The sequence below is a fragment of the Orycteropus afer genome, unplaced genomic scaffold, assembly GCF_000298275.1.
Source record: "Orycteropus afer afer isolate SDZICR_OR568_19922 unplaced genomic scaffold, OryAfe1.0 scaffold00099, whole genome shotgun sequence".
In the NCBI taxonomy this organism is placed as follows: domain Eukaryota; kingdom Metazoa; phylum Chordata; class Mammalia; order Tubulidentata; family Orycteropodidae; genus Orycteropus; species Orycteropus afer.
In genome coordinates, this window is record NW_006921686.1 from 8373659 (window position 1) to 8390966 (window position 17308).

Consider the following 17308-nt stretch of genomic DNA (forward strand, 5'->3'; position numbering starts at 1 on the left):
TAGTGATACCACCCCAGAAACCCAAGGAGGCATCGGCTGTGAGTTGGATGACTGGACTGAGGGCAGTGAGTTTGTTTTTGTTTACAAATATAAGATAGGCTACTCCCACTTGCCCTTTAATGTTATGTAAATTTGCCCTCACTTTGACATTGTTGAACCAAACCCCTACTTTAAACAAATTCATCACAGTCACCTTCAGTTGCTGCATGTGCAGTTTTAAAATCATTGAAAAGGCTTCCAGCCTTTTCTTGCACTAAAAAAAACAAAAACAAAACTCCCTGCCATCAGTCCATTCCGACTTACAGCGACCTCCACTGGGTTTCCAAGGCTGTAGATCTCTGCGGATGTAGATTGCCTCATCTTCCTCCCATGGAGCAGCTGGTGAGTTTGAACTGCTGAGCTTCTGGTTAGCAGCCAAAAGCCTTACCCACTACGCTACCAGAGCTCCTTTTTTCTTTCACTAAAGTATGGCTGACCAGATGCCCCTGGTCCAACTTACCTACAAATCCTTAAAAGACATAGCAACGGACCTTGTTGGAAACTCAGAGACTGCCTGTATAGTAAAATGCTGTGGAGATAAATAAAGTAGGGACGGGAAGTCAGAGTGTGCTGGAAAGGAGTTATAATCTTAAGAAGGATGCTCAGGATGTTTACACATAACTGGGTACAAAGTTAGGATAACTTCTTAGCCACAAATAAGTACTTTAAGGGAATGGGTCACTGGGCCTGTGGGCTGGGGACCATGGTCTCAGGGGACATTGAATTCATTTGGCACGACATGGTATACAAAAATATTCTACATCTTACTTTGGTGAGTACCGACTGGGGTCTTAAAAGCCTGCGAGCGGCCATCTAAGTGACAACTATCGGTCTCTCCTCATCCAGAGCAAAGCAGAATGAAGAAAATCAAAGATGCACAGAAACAGTTAGTCAAAGGAACTAATGGACCACGAGAACCTCAACTTATATGACCCTGAGACCAGAAGAACTGGATGGTGCTTGGCTACCAATGCCATCCACTTGGAAAGGGATCAAAATTGGAGATCCTGTATAGAGTGGGAGAACAATGTGGAACAAAACTCAAAATCATAAAAAAAAAACAAACTGGTTTACTTATCTGATGAGAGACTGGTGAAATCACTGAGACCCTTCAGGCTTGGAATTGAACTCACTGCCATGGTTTAACTCTCAGCCAAATAGACAGGGCTATGAGCTCTAACACGTACACCAGGGAGAGGCACTCCTAGAGCAGTCAACATGGGAGACTGGAAGGGCAGCATTTGCACAGGGAAAAAGTTAAGGAGGCAGGAGTACACAGGCTAGGACACAGGGAAAGGGTAACCACAAGGAGTGAAGTGGGAGGTGGGATGTTAAACTGCAGGGAACATAACCAGTGTCACAAAACAATGTGTATGAACTGTCGGATGGAAAATGAATCCATTTTGTAAAATTTCACCCAAATTATAATAAAAAGGTTTTTTCAAAAAATGATGCTTAGGGAAGGCCTCACTGAGGAGGTGGCCTGTGAATGAAGGCCTGAAGGAGGCAAGGGAACAGACAACAAAGGTGACGGAAGGAAGTGCATATGGGGAACAGCAAGGACAAAGTTCCTGAGGCAAGAGCTTATCTGGCTGTTTGAGGACCAGTCAGGAGGCAGTGTGGCTGGAGCAGCGAGTGGTTGTTGTTGTGAGGTGCTGTTCAGTCATCTCCAACTCATAGTGACCCCATGTACAGCAAAACGAAACACTGCCCAGTCCTGTGCCAGCCCCACGATCCTTGCTGTACCGAGCCCATCGTTGTAGCCACTGTGTCAGTCCATCTCGTTGAGGGCCTTCCCCTTTTTCATTGACCCTCCACCAAGCATGACATCCTTCTCCGGGGAATGGTCCCTTCTGACAACATGACCAAAGTAGGCGAGATGAAGTCTGGCCATTGTCGCTTCCAAGGAGCATTCTGGCTGCACTTCTTCCGGGACAGATTGCTTGTTCTTCTGGCAGCCCATGCTACTTTCAGCATTCTTCACCAGCACCATAACTCAAAAGCACGGACTCCTCTTTGGTCTTCTTTATTCATTGTCCGGCTCTCACATGCATATGAGGCTATCGAAAATACTGGCTTATGTCAGGCGCACTTTAGTCTTCAAGGAGACATCTTTACTCTTCAGCACTTGAAAGAGGTTCTTTGAAGCAGATTTACCCAATGCTATATACATCCTCTGATATCTTGACTGCTGCTTCCATTGGTGTTGATTGTAGAACCAAGTAATATAACATCTTTGACAACTTCAATTTTTTCTCCATTTATCGTGATGCTGCTTATTGGTTCAGTTGTAAGGATTTTTGTTTTCTTTATATTGAAGTATAATCCATAATGCAGACTGTGGGAGTCTTCATCTATAAGTGCTTCAAGTCATCCTCACTTTTCGCAAGCAAAGTTGTGTCATCAGCGTATCACAGGTTGTTAATGAGTCTTTCTCTAATCCTGATGCCACGTTCTTCATATAGGGATTTGCTTCTTCATATAGTCCAGCTTCTCGGATTATTTGCTCAGCGTACAGGTTGACTGAGAATGGTGAAAGGATACAACCTGACACATTCCCTTCCTGATTTTAAACCATGCATGTCCCCTGGTTCTGTTTGAATGGCAGCCTCCCAGCACATGTACAGATTCCTCATGAGTACAATTAAGTGTTCTTAATCCCCTGTGAAGGGAGAATTAAGTGGAGCAGTGAGTAGAGAGGGATTACTAGGAGAGAAGTTCAGATCATATAAGTCCTAGAGAGAGACGGGAGCAGTTGGAAGCTTTGAGTGGACTGACGTGATCTGAACGTGAACAGAATCACTCTGGCTGCTGTGTTGGTGTTGACTGAAGGGAGCGTAGGGAAAGGAGGGAGATGGTTGGTGGTGGCTTAGACCACGTAGATGGCTGGTGGAAGCAGTGGAGGTGATGAGAGTCTAGATGTATTTTGAAGGTAAAACCAACAATGGTTACAGATGGAGAGAAGAGAAAAACAATCAGACAGTTTGGAAGCCACTCTTCTCTGGTGGCGCAGTGCCTAAGGCTTTAGCCTACTAATCAGAAACCTGGCAGTTCAAATTCACCTATCGCTCTGCTGAAGGAAGATGAGGCAATCCACTTCTGTAAAGATTTACTACCTTGGAAACTCAGTGGGGGTCACTATGAGTATGAATAGAGTCAATAGCAGTGAGTGTGGTTTTTGGTTTTTGAGTTGTGATCCAGCTCTGGGTCTTTGCCCAGGTCAGCTGTGGTAAGAGAAGATCAGTTCAGTTAGGGATGTAAAGTTTGTAGTGCCAGGGGTCCCTGGGTGGAGCAAATGGTTAAACACTGGTTAGACGCTGGCATGCTGTGCAGGGAGAGCGCAGCCAGGACACCTGGAGTCCCAGGCGTGAAGACTCGCACAAGGATGGTAACAAACACCTTCACTGCTCCCTTCAGGATTTGAAACCAATATAAATGGTTACTAACTGAAAGGTTGGCGGTTCAAACCTGCGCCGAGGACCTCAGAAGAAAAGGTCTGGTGATGTGCTTCCAAAAAACCAGCTACTGAAACCCTGCAGAGCAGAGTTCTGCCCAGATAAACACGGGGTTGCCATGAGTCAGAATCCACTCGGCAGCAACTAGTTTGGAAGGTTTTTTGGTATTAAACATCAGAGTGGCACTATGCACTGGGCAGCTGTTTATAAACGTCTGGAATTCGGAGGAGATAACCAAGTTGAACATAACACATTTCAGAGTCCTCTGGCTGTAGATGGTATTTAAAGCAACGGTTGAATGAAAGGCCCATAGAAATGAGTACAGCTAGGAAAGGGATGCGATCCCAGACTAAGCCCTGGTCTTTCACCTTTGAGAGCTCATGGAGGTGTGAGAACTAGCAAAAGAGACTGCGAAGGAGCGGCCTGAGAGGTAGGAGAAAAACCCAGAGAGGGCAGACTTGGAGCCAGGAGAACAGTGTGTTCAAGAAGTAAGAGGCGACCGCTTGTTGGTCCTCCTGAGAGACTGAGTCAAAGGAGGATAGAAGAGACCCGTGGGTTTGGTACTTTGGCGGTCCCTGGTGGCCTTGCCAAGAGCTGCTGCAGTGAGAGGGTGGCCCAAAGCCTTGTTGTCCTTGGGTCAAGGAGGAGAGGAAAAAGAGATGGTGGAGACGGCTCTCAGGGAGTTTGAGAGCATCAGCTAAATGGGGCAGTGGTTGAAGCTGGGGGTCCCTGAGTGGCACAAACCATTAACGCTCTTCAGCTGCCAACCAAAAGGTTAGAAGGTCAAGTCCACCCAGAGGTGGCACGGAAGAAAGGCCTGGCCATCTCCTTCCGCAAAATCAGCCCTTGAGAACCTGCAGTTCTACTGTAAACACGTGGGGTCGCCGTGAATTGGAGTCAACTCCACAGCATCTGGTTTGGCTTTTGGTTTCTTGGTGAAAGATGACTGTGCAGTGGGAAGAGGAGAGAACGGCAGGAGCCAGGCTTTCTGTGAAGGTGAGAAGCGAAGGCGTCCTGTGCAGGGAGAGCGCAGCCAGGACACCCGGGGTCCCAGGCGTGAAGACTCCCACCAGGACGCAGCCCTCCTACTGTAACAAGCACCTTCACTGCTCCCTTCAGGATAGATTTCCTGGAGTGGAGGACACTCCCCTGTGAAGGGGGACTTGAACTACCTGAGAAGGGAGTTCCTTGACTTCGTGGTAGCTCCTCCTCCCAACCCCAGGAAAAGCGGCCTGGCATGGGGACCTTTCCAGGCCTCCCTCAGGCTGAGCCCTCTTGCTGAATTTGGATGCTTGAAACTACCACCGGTTGCTATCAAGTCATTCCCAACCCATGACAAGCCCATGTATGACAAAGTAGAACCGTGCTCCTTTGGGGTGATTTTCCCGAAGTAGATGGCCAGGACTTTCTTCCAAAGAAACTCTCAGCCTGTGCTTAGTTGCTGAGAACACTAATCATTTGCATCCCTCAGGGACCCCTGAAGTCTCGTAGAACTGAAGCAATAAGCAGAAAGGAAGCTCCTCCTTCAACCTAAGACCCCAGAGCCATCTGGAGCAAGAGAGGTCCTTGCAGACCCTTATAACGGTGCTCAGAGTCCTTGGCGAGGTCGTTACAGTTGCACAGTCCCAGAACCCACATCACGCCTAGTGAGGTTGGTCCTCTCTGTTCTCAGTTAATCCCTGCGGTGATGCTGGTGCCGATCAGTGTTCAAAGAGCTGCCCTACAGCTCCGTGTGTTCACACCGCAGGCCGCATCCCTGGCTGCACGCTAGAGTCACCTGGGAAGCTTCCCGAAGCCCAGTGCCTGGGCTCACCCCTGAACAGCCCGGGCATCGGAGCCTTCTGAAGCTCTCTCAGGGATTCCATTGTGCAGCCCGGGGTGGGAACCACCGTATCAGTGGGCTGCAACCAGCGTTCTTTCTTAAGAGTAGAAGACACCAGGCAGGGGCACATGACAGTGCTGATGGCAAGACTTGTATTGTGAAGGCTTTGTTCCCTTGATACACCCACAAGTATTTATGTGTGAGTTTGGGGAGATGCTAGTAAATGGGAGTGAGGGTCAAAAGTTTGGAGCCTCTATTCTGGTCCACCTCTGTCATTCTGCAGACAGGGGACACTGAGCCCCAGAGAGAACAGGTTCCCCCCGAGGTTACACAGCTAGGCTGAGGCAGGCAGGACTGGAACTGAGGCTTTTTATTTCCCAGGTCTTACCTTCTCTTGCCTTGGTCACACCCACTCTGGGGAAATAAGCTGGATTCAGTGTTTGTTGTTAGGTGCCATTGAGTTGGTTCCGACTCGCAGCGACCCTGTGTGCAATAGAGCAAAACACTTGCCCGGTCCTATGCCATCCTCAGAATCGTTGCTTGGCTTGGGCTCATCGTTGCAGCCACTGTGTCAGTCTGTCTCGTTGGAGGTCTTCCTCTTACTCACTGACCTCCTGCTTTACTACTCAGAAGGAAGGTTGGCCAATCTACTTCCGTAGCAGTATTGCCTCAGAAACCCAAGGAGGGGTCGCTGTGAGTCGGATCCAACTTGATGGCAGTGAGTTTGTTTGTTTTTTTGTTTCTGCGTTACCGAGCATGATGTCCTTCTGCAGGGACTGGTGGTCCCTCCTGGTAACATGGCCAAAGTACACGAGACAAAGTCTCACCATCCTCGCTCCTCAGGAACATCGTGGCTGTTTTACTTTGAAGACAGATTTGTCCATTCTTCTTTGAGTCCATGGTATATTTACTATCCTTCATCAGTGCCGTAATTCAAAGGCATCAGTTCTTCCGTGCTCATTATTCATTTTCCAGCTTTCACATGTGTTTGAGGTGATAGAAGATACCATGGTTTGGGTCAGGTACACTTTAGTCCTCAAGGTGACATCTTTGCTTTTGCAGCAGATTTGCCCAGTGCGATATATCATTTGATTTCTTGACTGCTGCTTCTATGGGAAGGAGCTCTGGTGGCGCTGTGATTAAAGCATTGGGCTACTAACCAGAAGGTCAGTTGTTCAACTGCTTCCATAAAGATTTACAGCCTTGGGCACCCTGTGGGGTAACTCTGCTCTGTCCCACAGGGTCGCTATGAGTCAGAATTGACCCAATGGCAGTTGGTGGGTCAGCTTCCATGGGTGTTGATTGTAGATCCAAGTAAAATGAAATCCTTGACAGTGTCATTTTCTCTGTTATCATGATGTTGCTTCTTGGTCCAGTTTTGATGATTTTTTTTTCTTCATGTTGAGATGTAATCCATTCTGAAGGTGGTGTCTTTGATCTTCATCAGTAAGTGTGTCAAGTCCTCTTCACTTTCAGCATACTTTGGCTCTCATGGACTTGTTTTAATTTTCTTCAGCTTCAACTTGAACTTGCATAGGAGCCATTGGTGGTCTGTTCCACAGTCAGGCCTTGGCCCTGTTCTGACTGATGCTATTGAGCTCCATCACCTCTTCCCACAGATGGAGTCGATTTGATTCCTGTGTATTCCATCCTGTTAGGTTCACGTGTACAGTCACCATGTATGATGTTGGAAAAAAGTATTTGCAGTGAATAAGTCATTGGTCATGCAAAACTCTTATCACACAATCTCCAGTATCATTTCTATCTCTAAGGCCATATTTTCCAGCTACCAATCCTTCTTCTTGATTTCCAAGTTTAGCATTCCAGTCACTGGTGATTACTAGTTCATCTTGATTGCATGTTTGACCAATTCCAGACTGCAGAAGTTAGTAGGAATCTTTGATTTCTTCATCTTTGGCTTTAGTGGTTGGTGCATAAATTTGAATAATAGTCACGTTAGCTGATTTTCATGTATGTATATGGCTCTTATCCTATCAGTGATAGCACTGTACTTAAGGATAGATCTTGAAATGTTCTTTTTGACACCATTCCTCTTTAGTTTATCATTCCCAGCATAGTAAACAATACAGTTGTCTGATTCAGAATGGCCTATACCAGTCCATTGCAGCTCACTAATGGCTAACATGTTGATCTTTATACGTTCCATTTCATTTTTTGACAGCTTCACATTTTCCTAGACTAATACTTCGTACATTCTGTTTTGCAGTTATTAATGGATGTTTGCAGCTGTTTTTTCCCATTTTGAGTTGTGCCACGTCAGTGAATGAAGGTCCCAAAAGCTTTACTCCACTACATCATTAAGGTCAATCTACTTTGAGGAGGCAGCTCTTCCCCAGTAGTAGTTTGAGTGCCTTCCTGCACTGTATCAGACAGTGTTCCAGCGCTTTTCATAAGGTTTTCCCTGGCCAATTTTTTCAGAAGTTGACCGCCTTGTTCTCCTTCCTGCTACTAGGGATTGGTGTCCACCCCAGGCATTTGTTCTTTTCTCCGGTATCCTGACTACTGCAGAGTTTGGGGACGAAGGCCTGAAGGAAGAGAACTGGGCTGGGGAAACTGGAAGGGACAGTTCAGACTGGCTGCAGTGAGAGGGCAGAGGTTAGCGCTCATGAAGAACTTCCCACCAAGTTAATACCGTTAGCTGAAGTCGTGCGCTCCCGCGCCCAGCTGTCAGTTTGTTACACTGTGGTGTCTTGCGTGTTGCTGTGATGCTGAAAGCTATGCCAACAGTATTTGAAAGACCAACAGGGTCGTCCACGGAGGACAGGCGTCAGCAGAGCTTCCGGACTGAGAGAGATGAGGGAGAAAGACCTGGCTGTCTGCTTCCAACAATCAGCCAGTGAAACCCTGTGACCCGCACTGGCCTGTTGTCTGACTTGGTGTTGGATGGCGAGCCCCTGGGTCGGAAGGCACTCAGAATGCGCGGTGGTGAGAACAGTGTACTCGCGCATGGCAGTGATGGTGAGGGTGGCACAAGACAGGCAGCATTGCATTCTGTTGTGCATGGGGTCGCCGTGTGCAGAGCCAGCTCGTGCCACGACCCAGGCATTTAGTCTCTCTGTGGACTCTCATTTAATCCTCATAGAACGTGGTAAGGGAAGTACAAGGAAGCTTGTGAGGGCTGGAATTCACTTGGATTGCCTTGTTTATCCACATCGCCATGTCTTTTCTGCCTCTGACAGCGTGTGGTCTTACTACTTTTCATTCTCTCCTTTTAGTGGAAAATATTTCCATTTTCCTTCTCTGGCAGGTTTTTGCCTTACACAGGTTCTGGCTTTTGTAGGTTTTACGGTACTGTTATTATCCCCTTGTTACAGACAAGGAAGCACAGACAGACAGGTGAAGCAAGCGCTCAAAGGATCGCTCCCCACGGGTGGTGGGCCGGGCTGGGGGCAGCACAGGGCGCTCTGGCCACCTCGTTCCGTGGCCCCGCTGTGAAGTGCCCGCCTTGAGCCCCAGAAGCAGGGAAGGTGTGGGTGAGGCCTTCCCTGTTGTCTCTCCAGGTGATACCTCCGTCCTGGCGGGGGTGTACGGGCCGGCCGAGGTGAAGGTCAGCAAGGAGATCTTCAACAAGGCCACTTTGGAGGTGCTCCTGAGGCCGAAGATCGGGCTGCCAGGTGATGGAGCCCAGCGGGCCTCCGAACAGACCCCGCCTGCCTCCTCTCTCCCTGCCACCCCAGCTCCACTCCTCCTCCTCCTCCCTGGAGCTACTTCTGTCTCCTCCTCCACTCTGCCGCTGGGTCTGTTTCTGCCCCTTTTTTCTCTCTGCCTCCCCATTTCTCTGTCTCCACCCTCTCGTCCCTTCTCTTTCTGCCATCGCCCCCCTCTCTCCGTTGCCCTTCTTCCTCCCTCATCTGCCTCCATCGCCCTCAACTCGGGGGCTGGGCCCCCTGGGAGGGGAGTAGGCTACAGCATGAGATGTGGGAACCCCCAGATTTCTTCCCTCAGTGGATCCAGAGGTGGCGGGGGCCGGGGGGATGGCAGTCAGGCCGCCTATCCGCTGGGAATCCTCCATGAACCACACAGGGTCCTGCAGCATCCCTGGCTGGGGCTGCAGACCCCTTGCAGACAACTTGAGGGGTGTGGAGGAAGGTAAGTGTACAGAGGGAAGTGCCTCACCCCTGCCCCGCATTCCCCAGGTGTAGCAGAGAAGAGCCGGGAGTGGCTGATCAGGAACACATGTGAGGCCGTGGTTTTGGGGGCACTGCACCCTCGTACCTCCATCACTGTGGTGCTGCAGGTCATCAGCGATGCTGGCTCCGTATCCTTTTCCCCCAGGCTGCCGCCTCCTCCAGGAAGCCCTCCAGACTCTCCCCACTTGTGTCCCTTGCTAATAGACGTGTCCACTCTTTCTTCTAGACAGAAAATCTCCAAACACTTGACACCTACCAACTCATGAAGAAGAACAGCAAACGGAGTGCATACTGTGTGCCAGGCCCTGTTCTAAGTGCCTTACATGTATTCATTCAGTTATCCTTACAGCAACTCTCTGAAACAGAAGCCACGATTATCCCCATTTTCCAGAAGAGGAGACTGAGGCCCAGTAAGTCACAAAGCTGTTAAGTGGTAAAGCCAGGACTGGAGCCTAAGGACCTTGGCAGACAGGTGTGCTTTTGTTTGAGGTGAGGAAAGGGAGGCCCAGGGAGTGAAAGTTGCTTGCCAGGGTCACGTAGCTGGAAGGCAGCGGAGGCAGAACTCAAGCCCAGGCCTGTCTGGCTCTATGCCTGTGCGGTTGACCTTGAAGTTTAACTGGGGTTTGAGGCCCCCAGTGCCAGGGAGGCCTAAGCAGTTGCAGCAGGAGCTCAGCCTGGAAAGATCTCTGCAGTTTGGGAAGATAGGTTTAGGGTGAAGACCAGAAACTGGCATTTTTGAGGCACTCCATGGTGCACAGCCCTGCAATGGGCAGGCACTTTATAGGTGAGAAAGAGCTGTGGTGGCATAGTGGGTAAGACATTGGTCTCTAACCCGAAGGTCAGAGGTTCAAACCCACCAGCTGCTCTGCAAGAGGAAGATGAGGTGATCTACTTCTGTAAAGATATACAGCCTTAGAAACCCAGTGGAGGTTGCTGTGAGTTGAAATTGACTCGATGGCAGTGGGTTTGATTTTTGGTTTTATAGGTGGGAGAGAGAGGAGCTGTGGGACCACCATTTTATAGCGAGAGCAAAACTGGATCTAGAGGAGATGTGACAACGGATCAGAGGCAGAGCCAGGACTGGCGGGTTCTGAAGCTGGGACTCTCACCTGAGTTCAGTGTGGGGAAGACAGACAGACAGGGAAACAGAGGCAGAGCCTTCTGCCTGGCTCCAGGCCTTCCACTGTGCTGTGGCCACGCCCCTGCCCTGGCCGATCACTTCCCTGAGGACAAGGACAGTGGCTCTTCCTTTCCTCATCCTGCCAGCGCCACAACTGGTACTGGCTGCCTGCTACACTCTAAGGTTCTGGGCCTGGCCTTGCCAGTTCCTCGCCACATGACCTGGGAAGGTTTCTTCCCCTCGCTGGTCCTCAGTATCCCCAAGGATGCTGAGCACATAACTTCAGGACCTATTTGTTTGAAAGTCTCTATGATTTCCATTTAACAGAGGAAGAAATTGAGGCTTCGGGAGGGTAAGGCACTTGCCTGAGGTTACACAGCTGAGAAGTGGCAAAGCTGGGTCAGGCATCCAGGGACATTTGATCCCGTAACACATACTTTAAAAAAAAAAAAAAAAATTGACATTTTTATTAGATTGAACATTTTTCAATGTTTACCATTTATATTTCTACTTTTGAAAATTATCTATTTGGACTTTCATTCATTTTTCCATTGTAGTATTAGTCCTTTTCATACTAAATTACTACCACTCAGTATAAAAGCACATAACTGTCATTAACATGTAACCAAAAAACCACGCTTAATGCCATCAAGTTGGTTCCGACTCATAGCGACCCCTCCTTGGGTTTCTGAGGTGGTCTTTCTATGGGAGTAGATTGCCCAGTCTTCCAAGGAGTGTCTGGTGGGTTTGAACCACTAGCCTTCTGGTTAGCAGTCAAATGCACTATGCCACCAGAGCTCCCACTTAACAACATCTAAAAATTTATTTTTTTAATATTGTCAAATCAATCAGCTTTTTCCTTTGTGATTTTTCCACAACTTTTATGCTTAGAAAATCCTTTCCCATTCCAGAACTCATACTTTTAACCACTCCAGTATATTGCCTTTCTGTGATCGATTAGTGATGTCTGCCACAGGCACCAGCAGGGTACATGGAGGCATGAATGTATTCTTCTGGCCAGCTCTGCAGCAGAAACTCTTCTTAACTGCTCCCTGTGGTACTCAGCTCCTGGCCTGTTGCCTCAATGCTGCCTGCATGGCACTGGTGGATGCAGGTGTGCCCATGAGGGCCCTCTTCTGTGGGGTCACCTGTGCCCTGGATGCTGATGGGAATCTCGTGCTGGACCCCACAGCCAAGCAAGAAAAGGTAGGTGAAGGCCAAGATGGCTGAAGGGCTGTGAGCAGAAAGCTTTCCCTCTGTTCTTCCTCTAGGCTTCACTTTTCTCCAAAATGGTTGGCTTGTGCCACCTCAGCCCCAGTTGGCAAGCTCTGCTGTCTGCCACGTCCCAGTCAACTGCAAATGCTAGAAATCCAGCTCAGACTACTGTAACCAAAAGAGATGACTGACTGGCTTTTTTCCCAAACTTGGAAAGAACAGGGGAGGCGCTGGAACCAGCACTTCCAATGTCTTTGGACTTCCTTGCTTCATTCTGTGCCTCACCTTCATTCTCTCTGGCCAGCATCTTTCTTGAGGCTGGTACTGGCTCTTTGAGCTGCACACTTGCATCTTTAGAGGCCCAAAAGCAGAGGGGAAGAGAAGCAAGCTTTCCCCATCAGCTCAAGTTCATGATGACCTAGGGATCTGGTTGCTCTGAGCTATTTGCCTACTGCTCAAATGGTCACATCCAGTCAGTAAAACAGAAGCCACTCAGTATCTCACACAGCAGTTTAGTGCAGGGGATTGGTTACAGCAGTGTTGGAGGAGGAGCAAAAAGGAAGAAGGGGTGGTGCTAGAGATTAAAGTGGCTCCCAGCTGAAGCCTGTAATCCAACTCCTGCTCTGTGTTCTTGGAGACACTGTCTCAGTCAGTTCTGGGTGACAAAAGGTGTCCTGGCTGCTGAAGTCTAGAAGCCACCTACCTCCACGGCTGCTATGGCAGCCGCCACACCATAACCACCTGCCACTGTCAAGAGTAAAGACTGGGATGCTTCTCTCGCTTTTCCTCCTTCCAGTCTCCCACCAGATGACTCGTAGAACCCAGGTGGCAAGGGAACCTGAGAAATGTAGTTTGCTGACATCTAGCCCCCTTGCAGTACACAGCATGGAAGAGCGGGTGGGAGGCTGAGAGGCACCAGGTGAATGACTGGCACTGTGGCCACCCCAGTGGGGCAGGAAGACTGTGCTTAGAAGTTCCCGTTGGAACCAGGTAGTTGCATGAGGGACAAGGAGGGCATTTCTACAAAGAAAAGGTAGAGAGCGTTACCCACAGAAGCAGGGAAAGAGTGGTGTGTCGACAAGATATGACTACACTTGATACATGGGTACCTGGCTGTGGACAAGGGGAGGTCCTGAGGCTGAAACTCTGGGGCCTCGTCTTGGGTTGGGTTCTTCTGAGGGATAGTCCTCACCTTCTGTCCTGTCCCTAGGAGGCCCGGGCAGTCCTGACTTTTGCACTCGACAGTGTGGAACAGAAGTTGTTGATGTCCACCACCAAGGGGCTGTACTCCAATGCTGAGGTACCAGGGGCAGGGGGGCAGAATCTTCCCTCTCACCCTGATGTGAGGTCTTACCCCAGCTCTGCCCTGGACATCGAGTGGTTGGTTTAAGGATGCCTCTTCCCGTGTCTGGAAAAAGAGGGTATTTCCAAACTTTACAACTACAGAAACCTCTGTGAGAAATGCACTCTTAGAGGAAAGTCCAGTTTATAAGATAGCAGGAACGGGGGGAGTAGCTCAGTTTACAATCCTGAGGTGGGAAGCACCTGAAAGCCTCCACCTCCGTCAGAGTCGGGGTGCACCTCCCCAGGTTCTAGGTCTCTGAGGAACAGTGTGGGAAGTGTCGGGCCAGCTGGTCTGGTCTCCAAGAACATTGCCAATCCGGATCTCCTATGAGCCTAGGAAACTGTGACAGTGTATTTGGGGTCTCTGATTCCATGCCTTTTAAGAAGACTTTTGGGGCTCAAAGTCACCATGGCTCTAAAATTCCAGGATCTCTCAAATTCTGTGAGCTTTAAGGGTCATTGGCCTTAATAGATTGGAGTCTTGAAGCCCAACGCCCTATAAAAGGAGCTCTGGTGGTGTAGTGTTTAAGGCATTTGGCTGCTAATCAAAAGGTCGGTGGTTCAAACCCACCAGCCGTGCTGCAGAAGAAAGATGAAACAGTCTAAAGATTTACAGCCTTGGAAACCCAATGGGGGTCATTATGAGTTGGAATCAACTCAGTGCCAGTGAGTTGGGTTTTTAGAGTTCAGTGTCCTATCGCTCTCAGAGTCTGATTCCAGAAGCCCTCACCATCGTTTTCTTTTTTCCCCCTTTTCCCCTCAAAAAGCCCATGAAGTGGGAAATAAAGGAAGGGGAAAAAAAACAGCGGCTGTCAAGTCAGCCCCAACTCACAGCGCTGCTGTGTGTGTCAGAGTTAAACTGTCCTCCATAGGGTTTGTAGTGGCTGAGTTTTGGGGCAGGAGACCACTGGGTCTGTCTTCCAAGGTGACTGGGTGGACTCAAACCTCCAAGCTTTCGGTTAGCAGCCGAGCCTGTTAACTGAAGCACCACCCAGGGACTTGAAAAAGAAGAAGATGCACTTGGGGGAGGTGGTAGGTTTGGGAGACTCGGGTCAGCGTGCTGTGTGGTGTGTGGGTCTTGGATGGGCCTCCAGTGCTGACCAGTCTCTCCCCATCCCAGCTCCAGCAGTGCCTGGCTGCAGCCCAAGCCACCTCGCAACACATCTTCCGCTTCTACCGAGAGTCATTGCAGCGGCGTTACTCCAAGACCTGAGGCAGGCGGGGCAGGGGGCCTCCTGCTGCCACCGCCCACAGCCTCCAGTGTAAAATAAACCAATCCCCCGCCTGGCTTCTCCGTGCTGCGTGCTTTGTGAAGCCATGGTGCCAGAGCTGCAGAGCAGTGGGACACAGCCCAGCCCCCACACTTGGGTCCAGTCCCAAGGCCTGGGAAGCAGGGGCACACTGACCCTCCAAGGACAACACGGGGAAGAGATCACACATAGTGGACGAATGTCTCGGTGTATATTCATTCCAGTAAACTGGGGCACCCACTGTGGGGAGCCCTGTTAGGGCCCAGGTCCCAAATTCAAGGACTAGTGGGGAGACGGACATACAAAATTGGGTGTTTATCAGATGGGAAAGTGCCATGGAAACATGGAAAGCAGAGATGGAAGAGTTACTTTGGGGAGGGAGCGCAGGTTTAACGTGTGGCTCATGGAAGCCCTCACAGAGGAGGGGACACCTGTGTGAAGCCCCATGGGAGGGAAGGCACAAGCTCACAGATACCCGAGGGAAAGAAGAGCTGCCAGGCCAGGGGCCAGTGTGGCTGGCTGGGAGTCAAGCAAGAGAGGGAGGAGGGGCTTAGAAAAGGAACAGGGGGATTCAGATTTCTTCCCTGTTCACACCCATGTCCATCACAGCACTGTTCACAGTAGCAAAGAGATGGAAACAACCGAGGTGCCCATCAATGGAGGAATGGATAAACTATGATGCACACACACAATGAAATACTATGCAACACATAATGAATCTTTGAAACACCTCATAATGTGGATGAACTTGGAGGATATTAACCTGAGTAACATAAGTCATCACAAAAGGGCAAATACTGCATGAGCCCACTATGATAAGTCAAAAGTTTACACACAGAAAGCAGCATTCTTTGATGCTTACTCCCTGGTAGGAGGGGAGGAGAGAGAAAATGATTGGGTAAGAGACATGTATTGATTTGAGTGAAAGAAAGGGAAGGCAGTCTGCAAAAAGTGGGTGGCCAGAGCAGTATCACTAAGGAAAAGGAAGACAGGAGTTGGTGCACAAGAGTTACAGACGACAAAGGTAAACACTACCACGTGCACAATACTACAGTACCAGTAATGACAGTCTACAAGTGGATACGTAGGCAGACAGGCAAGATGATCAGCTACGGGTAGGCAAACAGCACTATACCCATGCCCATACACATTTCTACCTACACAGTTGTGTGTGATGTAGAAATTTCCCTCTATACAATAGAACTAATGGGGCAAAGTTTTGAAAATTTCTCAGCCATAACCAAATGCATTGAGTGAGTTGCTGGGCATATGGGTCAGGACCATAGACATGGGGGACATCAAGGTCAGTTGGCATGACATACTCCACAAAGACGTTGCTCTACATCCTACTTTGGTGAATAGCAACTGGGGTCTTAAAAACTTGTGAGTGGCCACTTAAGATGCTACTATTGATCACTTCTCATCCAGAGCAAAGAAGAGTGAAGAATATAAAAGACACATGGAAACAATTAGTACAAGGGACCATGGGCCATGTGAATCTCAGTCTCCATGAACCTGAGACCAGAAGAACTAGATGGTGCCCAGCTACCACTGCCAACCACTCCAAAAGGGATCACAGTAGGAAATACTGGATAGAGTAGGAGAAAGGTGTAGAACAAAACTCAGTATGATAAAAAAGCAGGCTTAGTGGTGTGATAGAGACTGGTGGAATGAATCCTTGAGACTATAGCCCTGAGTCACCCATCAAGCCTGGAACTGAACTCGCTCCCGGTGCTCAACTTGTGGCCAACAACAGACAGACCTCTGAGGTGAACAGTACCACCAGGAGTGTATGCATTTCTCAGAACAGTCAACTATAGGAGAGCCCAAGGGCAGCATTTGCCTAGGGATAAAGCTCAGAAGGCAGGAAGGGGTAGATAGGCGAGAAGGACAGAGGGAAATGGTAACCACAGGAGGAAGTGGAAAAAGTGCCGTTACATTGCAATCAGTGTCATGAAACAATGGGTATGAACTGTTGAATGGAAAACCAATTTGCTCTGCAAACTTTTACCCAAACCACAATTTTAAAAGTTTAAAAAATAATAATAATAAAACTAATAATAGAAGTGTCACTCCACACCTTGAGCAAAAAAAATGACATGTCTGTCAGGCCAATTGCTGCAGGGTTCACAGGCTCTAGCTATCTCATGGCAGTCCCACAGTTGCTCCTCTGGGTGGGCCTTGTCATACTCCCCTGTAACCAGGAATGAAACGTAAATCTCACAAGCTGGAAATTATGCCCACGAGACAATCGAGACAATCGGGGAGGCCAAATGGGGAATAGTGTTTTCTTCTAGCAAAGTCCCAGTCAGATGCCGTAGGCACTATGCCACCAGAGCTCCCTCTAGCAACGTCTTTTGAAATGGCATTGAACTATGAGAAAGCTAAGTGCTTGTAACATTGTCACAGATACTATTGTTATTGTTGGGTGCTGTCAAGTGGGCTCCAACTCCCAAGAACCCGATGTACAAAAAAATGAACCACTGCCCGGTCCGGCACCAGCCTCACAATCCTTTCTGTACCTGAGCCCATCGCTGCAGCCACTGTGTCAGTCAAGCTTGTTGAGGGCCTTTCCCTTTTTCGCTGAACCTCCACTTCACCAAACATGGCATCTTTCACCAGGCAATGGTCCCTTCTGACAACATGACCAAAGCAGGTGAGACGAAGTGTGGCCATTCTTGCTTCCAAGGAGCATTCCAGCTGCACTTCTTCCAGGACAGATTTGTTAGTTCTTCTGGCAGTCTATGGTACTTTCAGTATTCTTTGCCAACACCACAACTCAAAAGCATCAACTCTTCTTTGGTCTTCCTTACTCACTGTCCAACTTTCACATGCATGTGAGCCAATTGAAAAAACCATGGCTTTGGTTAGGTGCACCTTAGTCTTCAAAGAGATCTCTTTGCTCCTTAGCA

The 17308-nt window shown here is 49.0% G+C and overlaps 1 protein-coding gene across 1 annotated transcript in view; it reads left to right on the forward strand.

The window, feature by feature from the left end:
• Nucleotides 1–14359, forward strand: part of EXOSC5 (exosome component 5) — a 15407-nt gene extending 1048 nt beyond the window's left edge. Inside the window, exons 2-6 of the mRNA XM_007943139.2 lie at nucleotides 8838–8951; nucleotides 9474–9595; nucleotides 11653–11793; nucleotides 13013–13102; nucleotides 14267–14359. Coding sequence (XP_007941330.2) covers nucleotides 8838–8951; nucleotides 9474–9595; nucleotides 11653–11793; nucleotides 13013–13102; nucleotides 14267–14359 — 560 coding nt within the window. The remainder of the gene's footprint in view (nucleotides 1–8837; nucleotides 8952–9473; nucleotides 9596–11652; nucleotides 11794–13012; nucleotides 13103–14266) is intronic.
• The last annotated feature ends 2949 nt before the right edge of the window (nucleotides 14360–17308 follow it).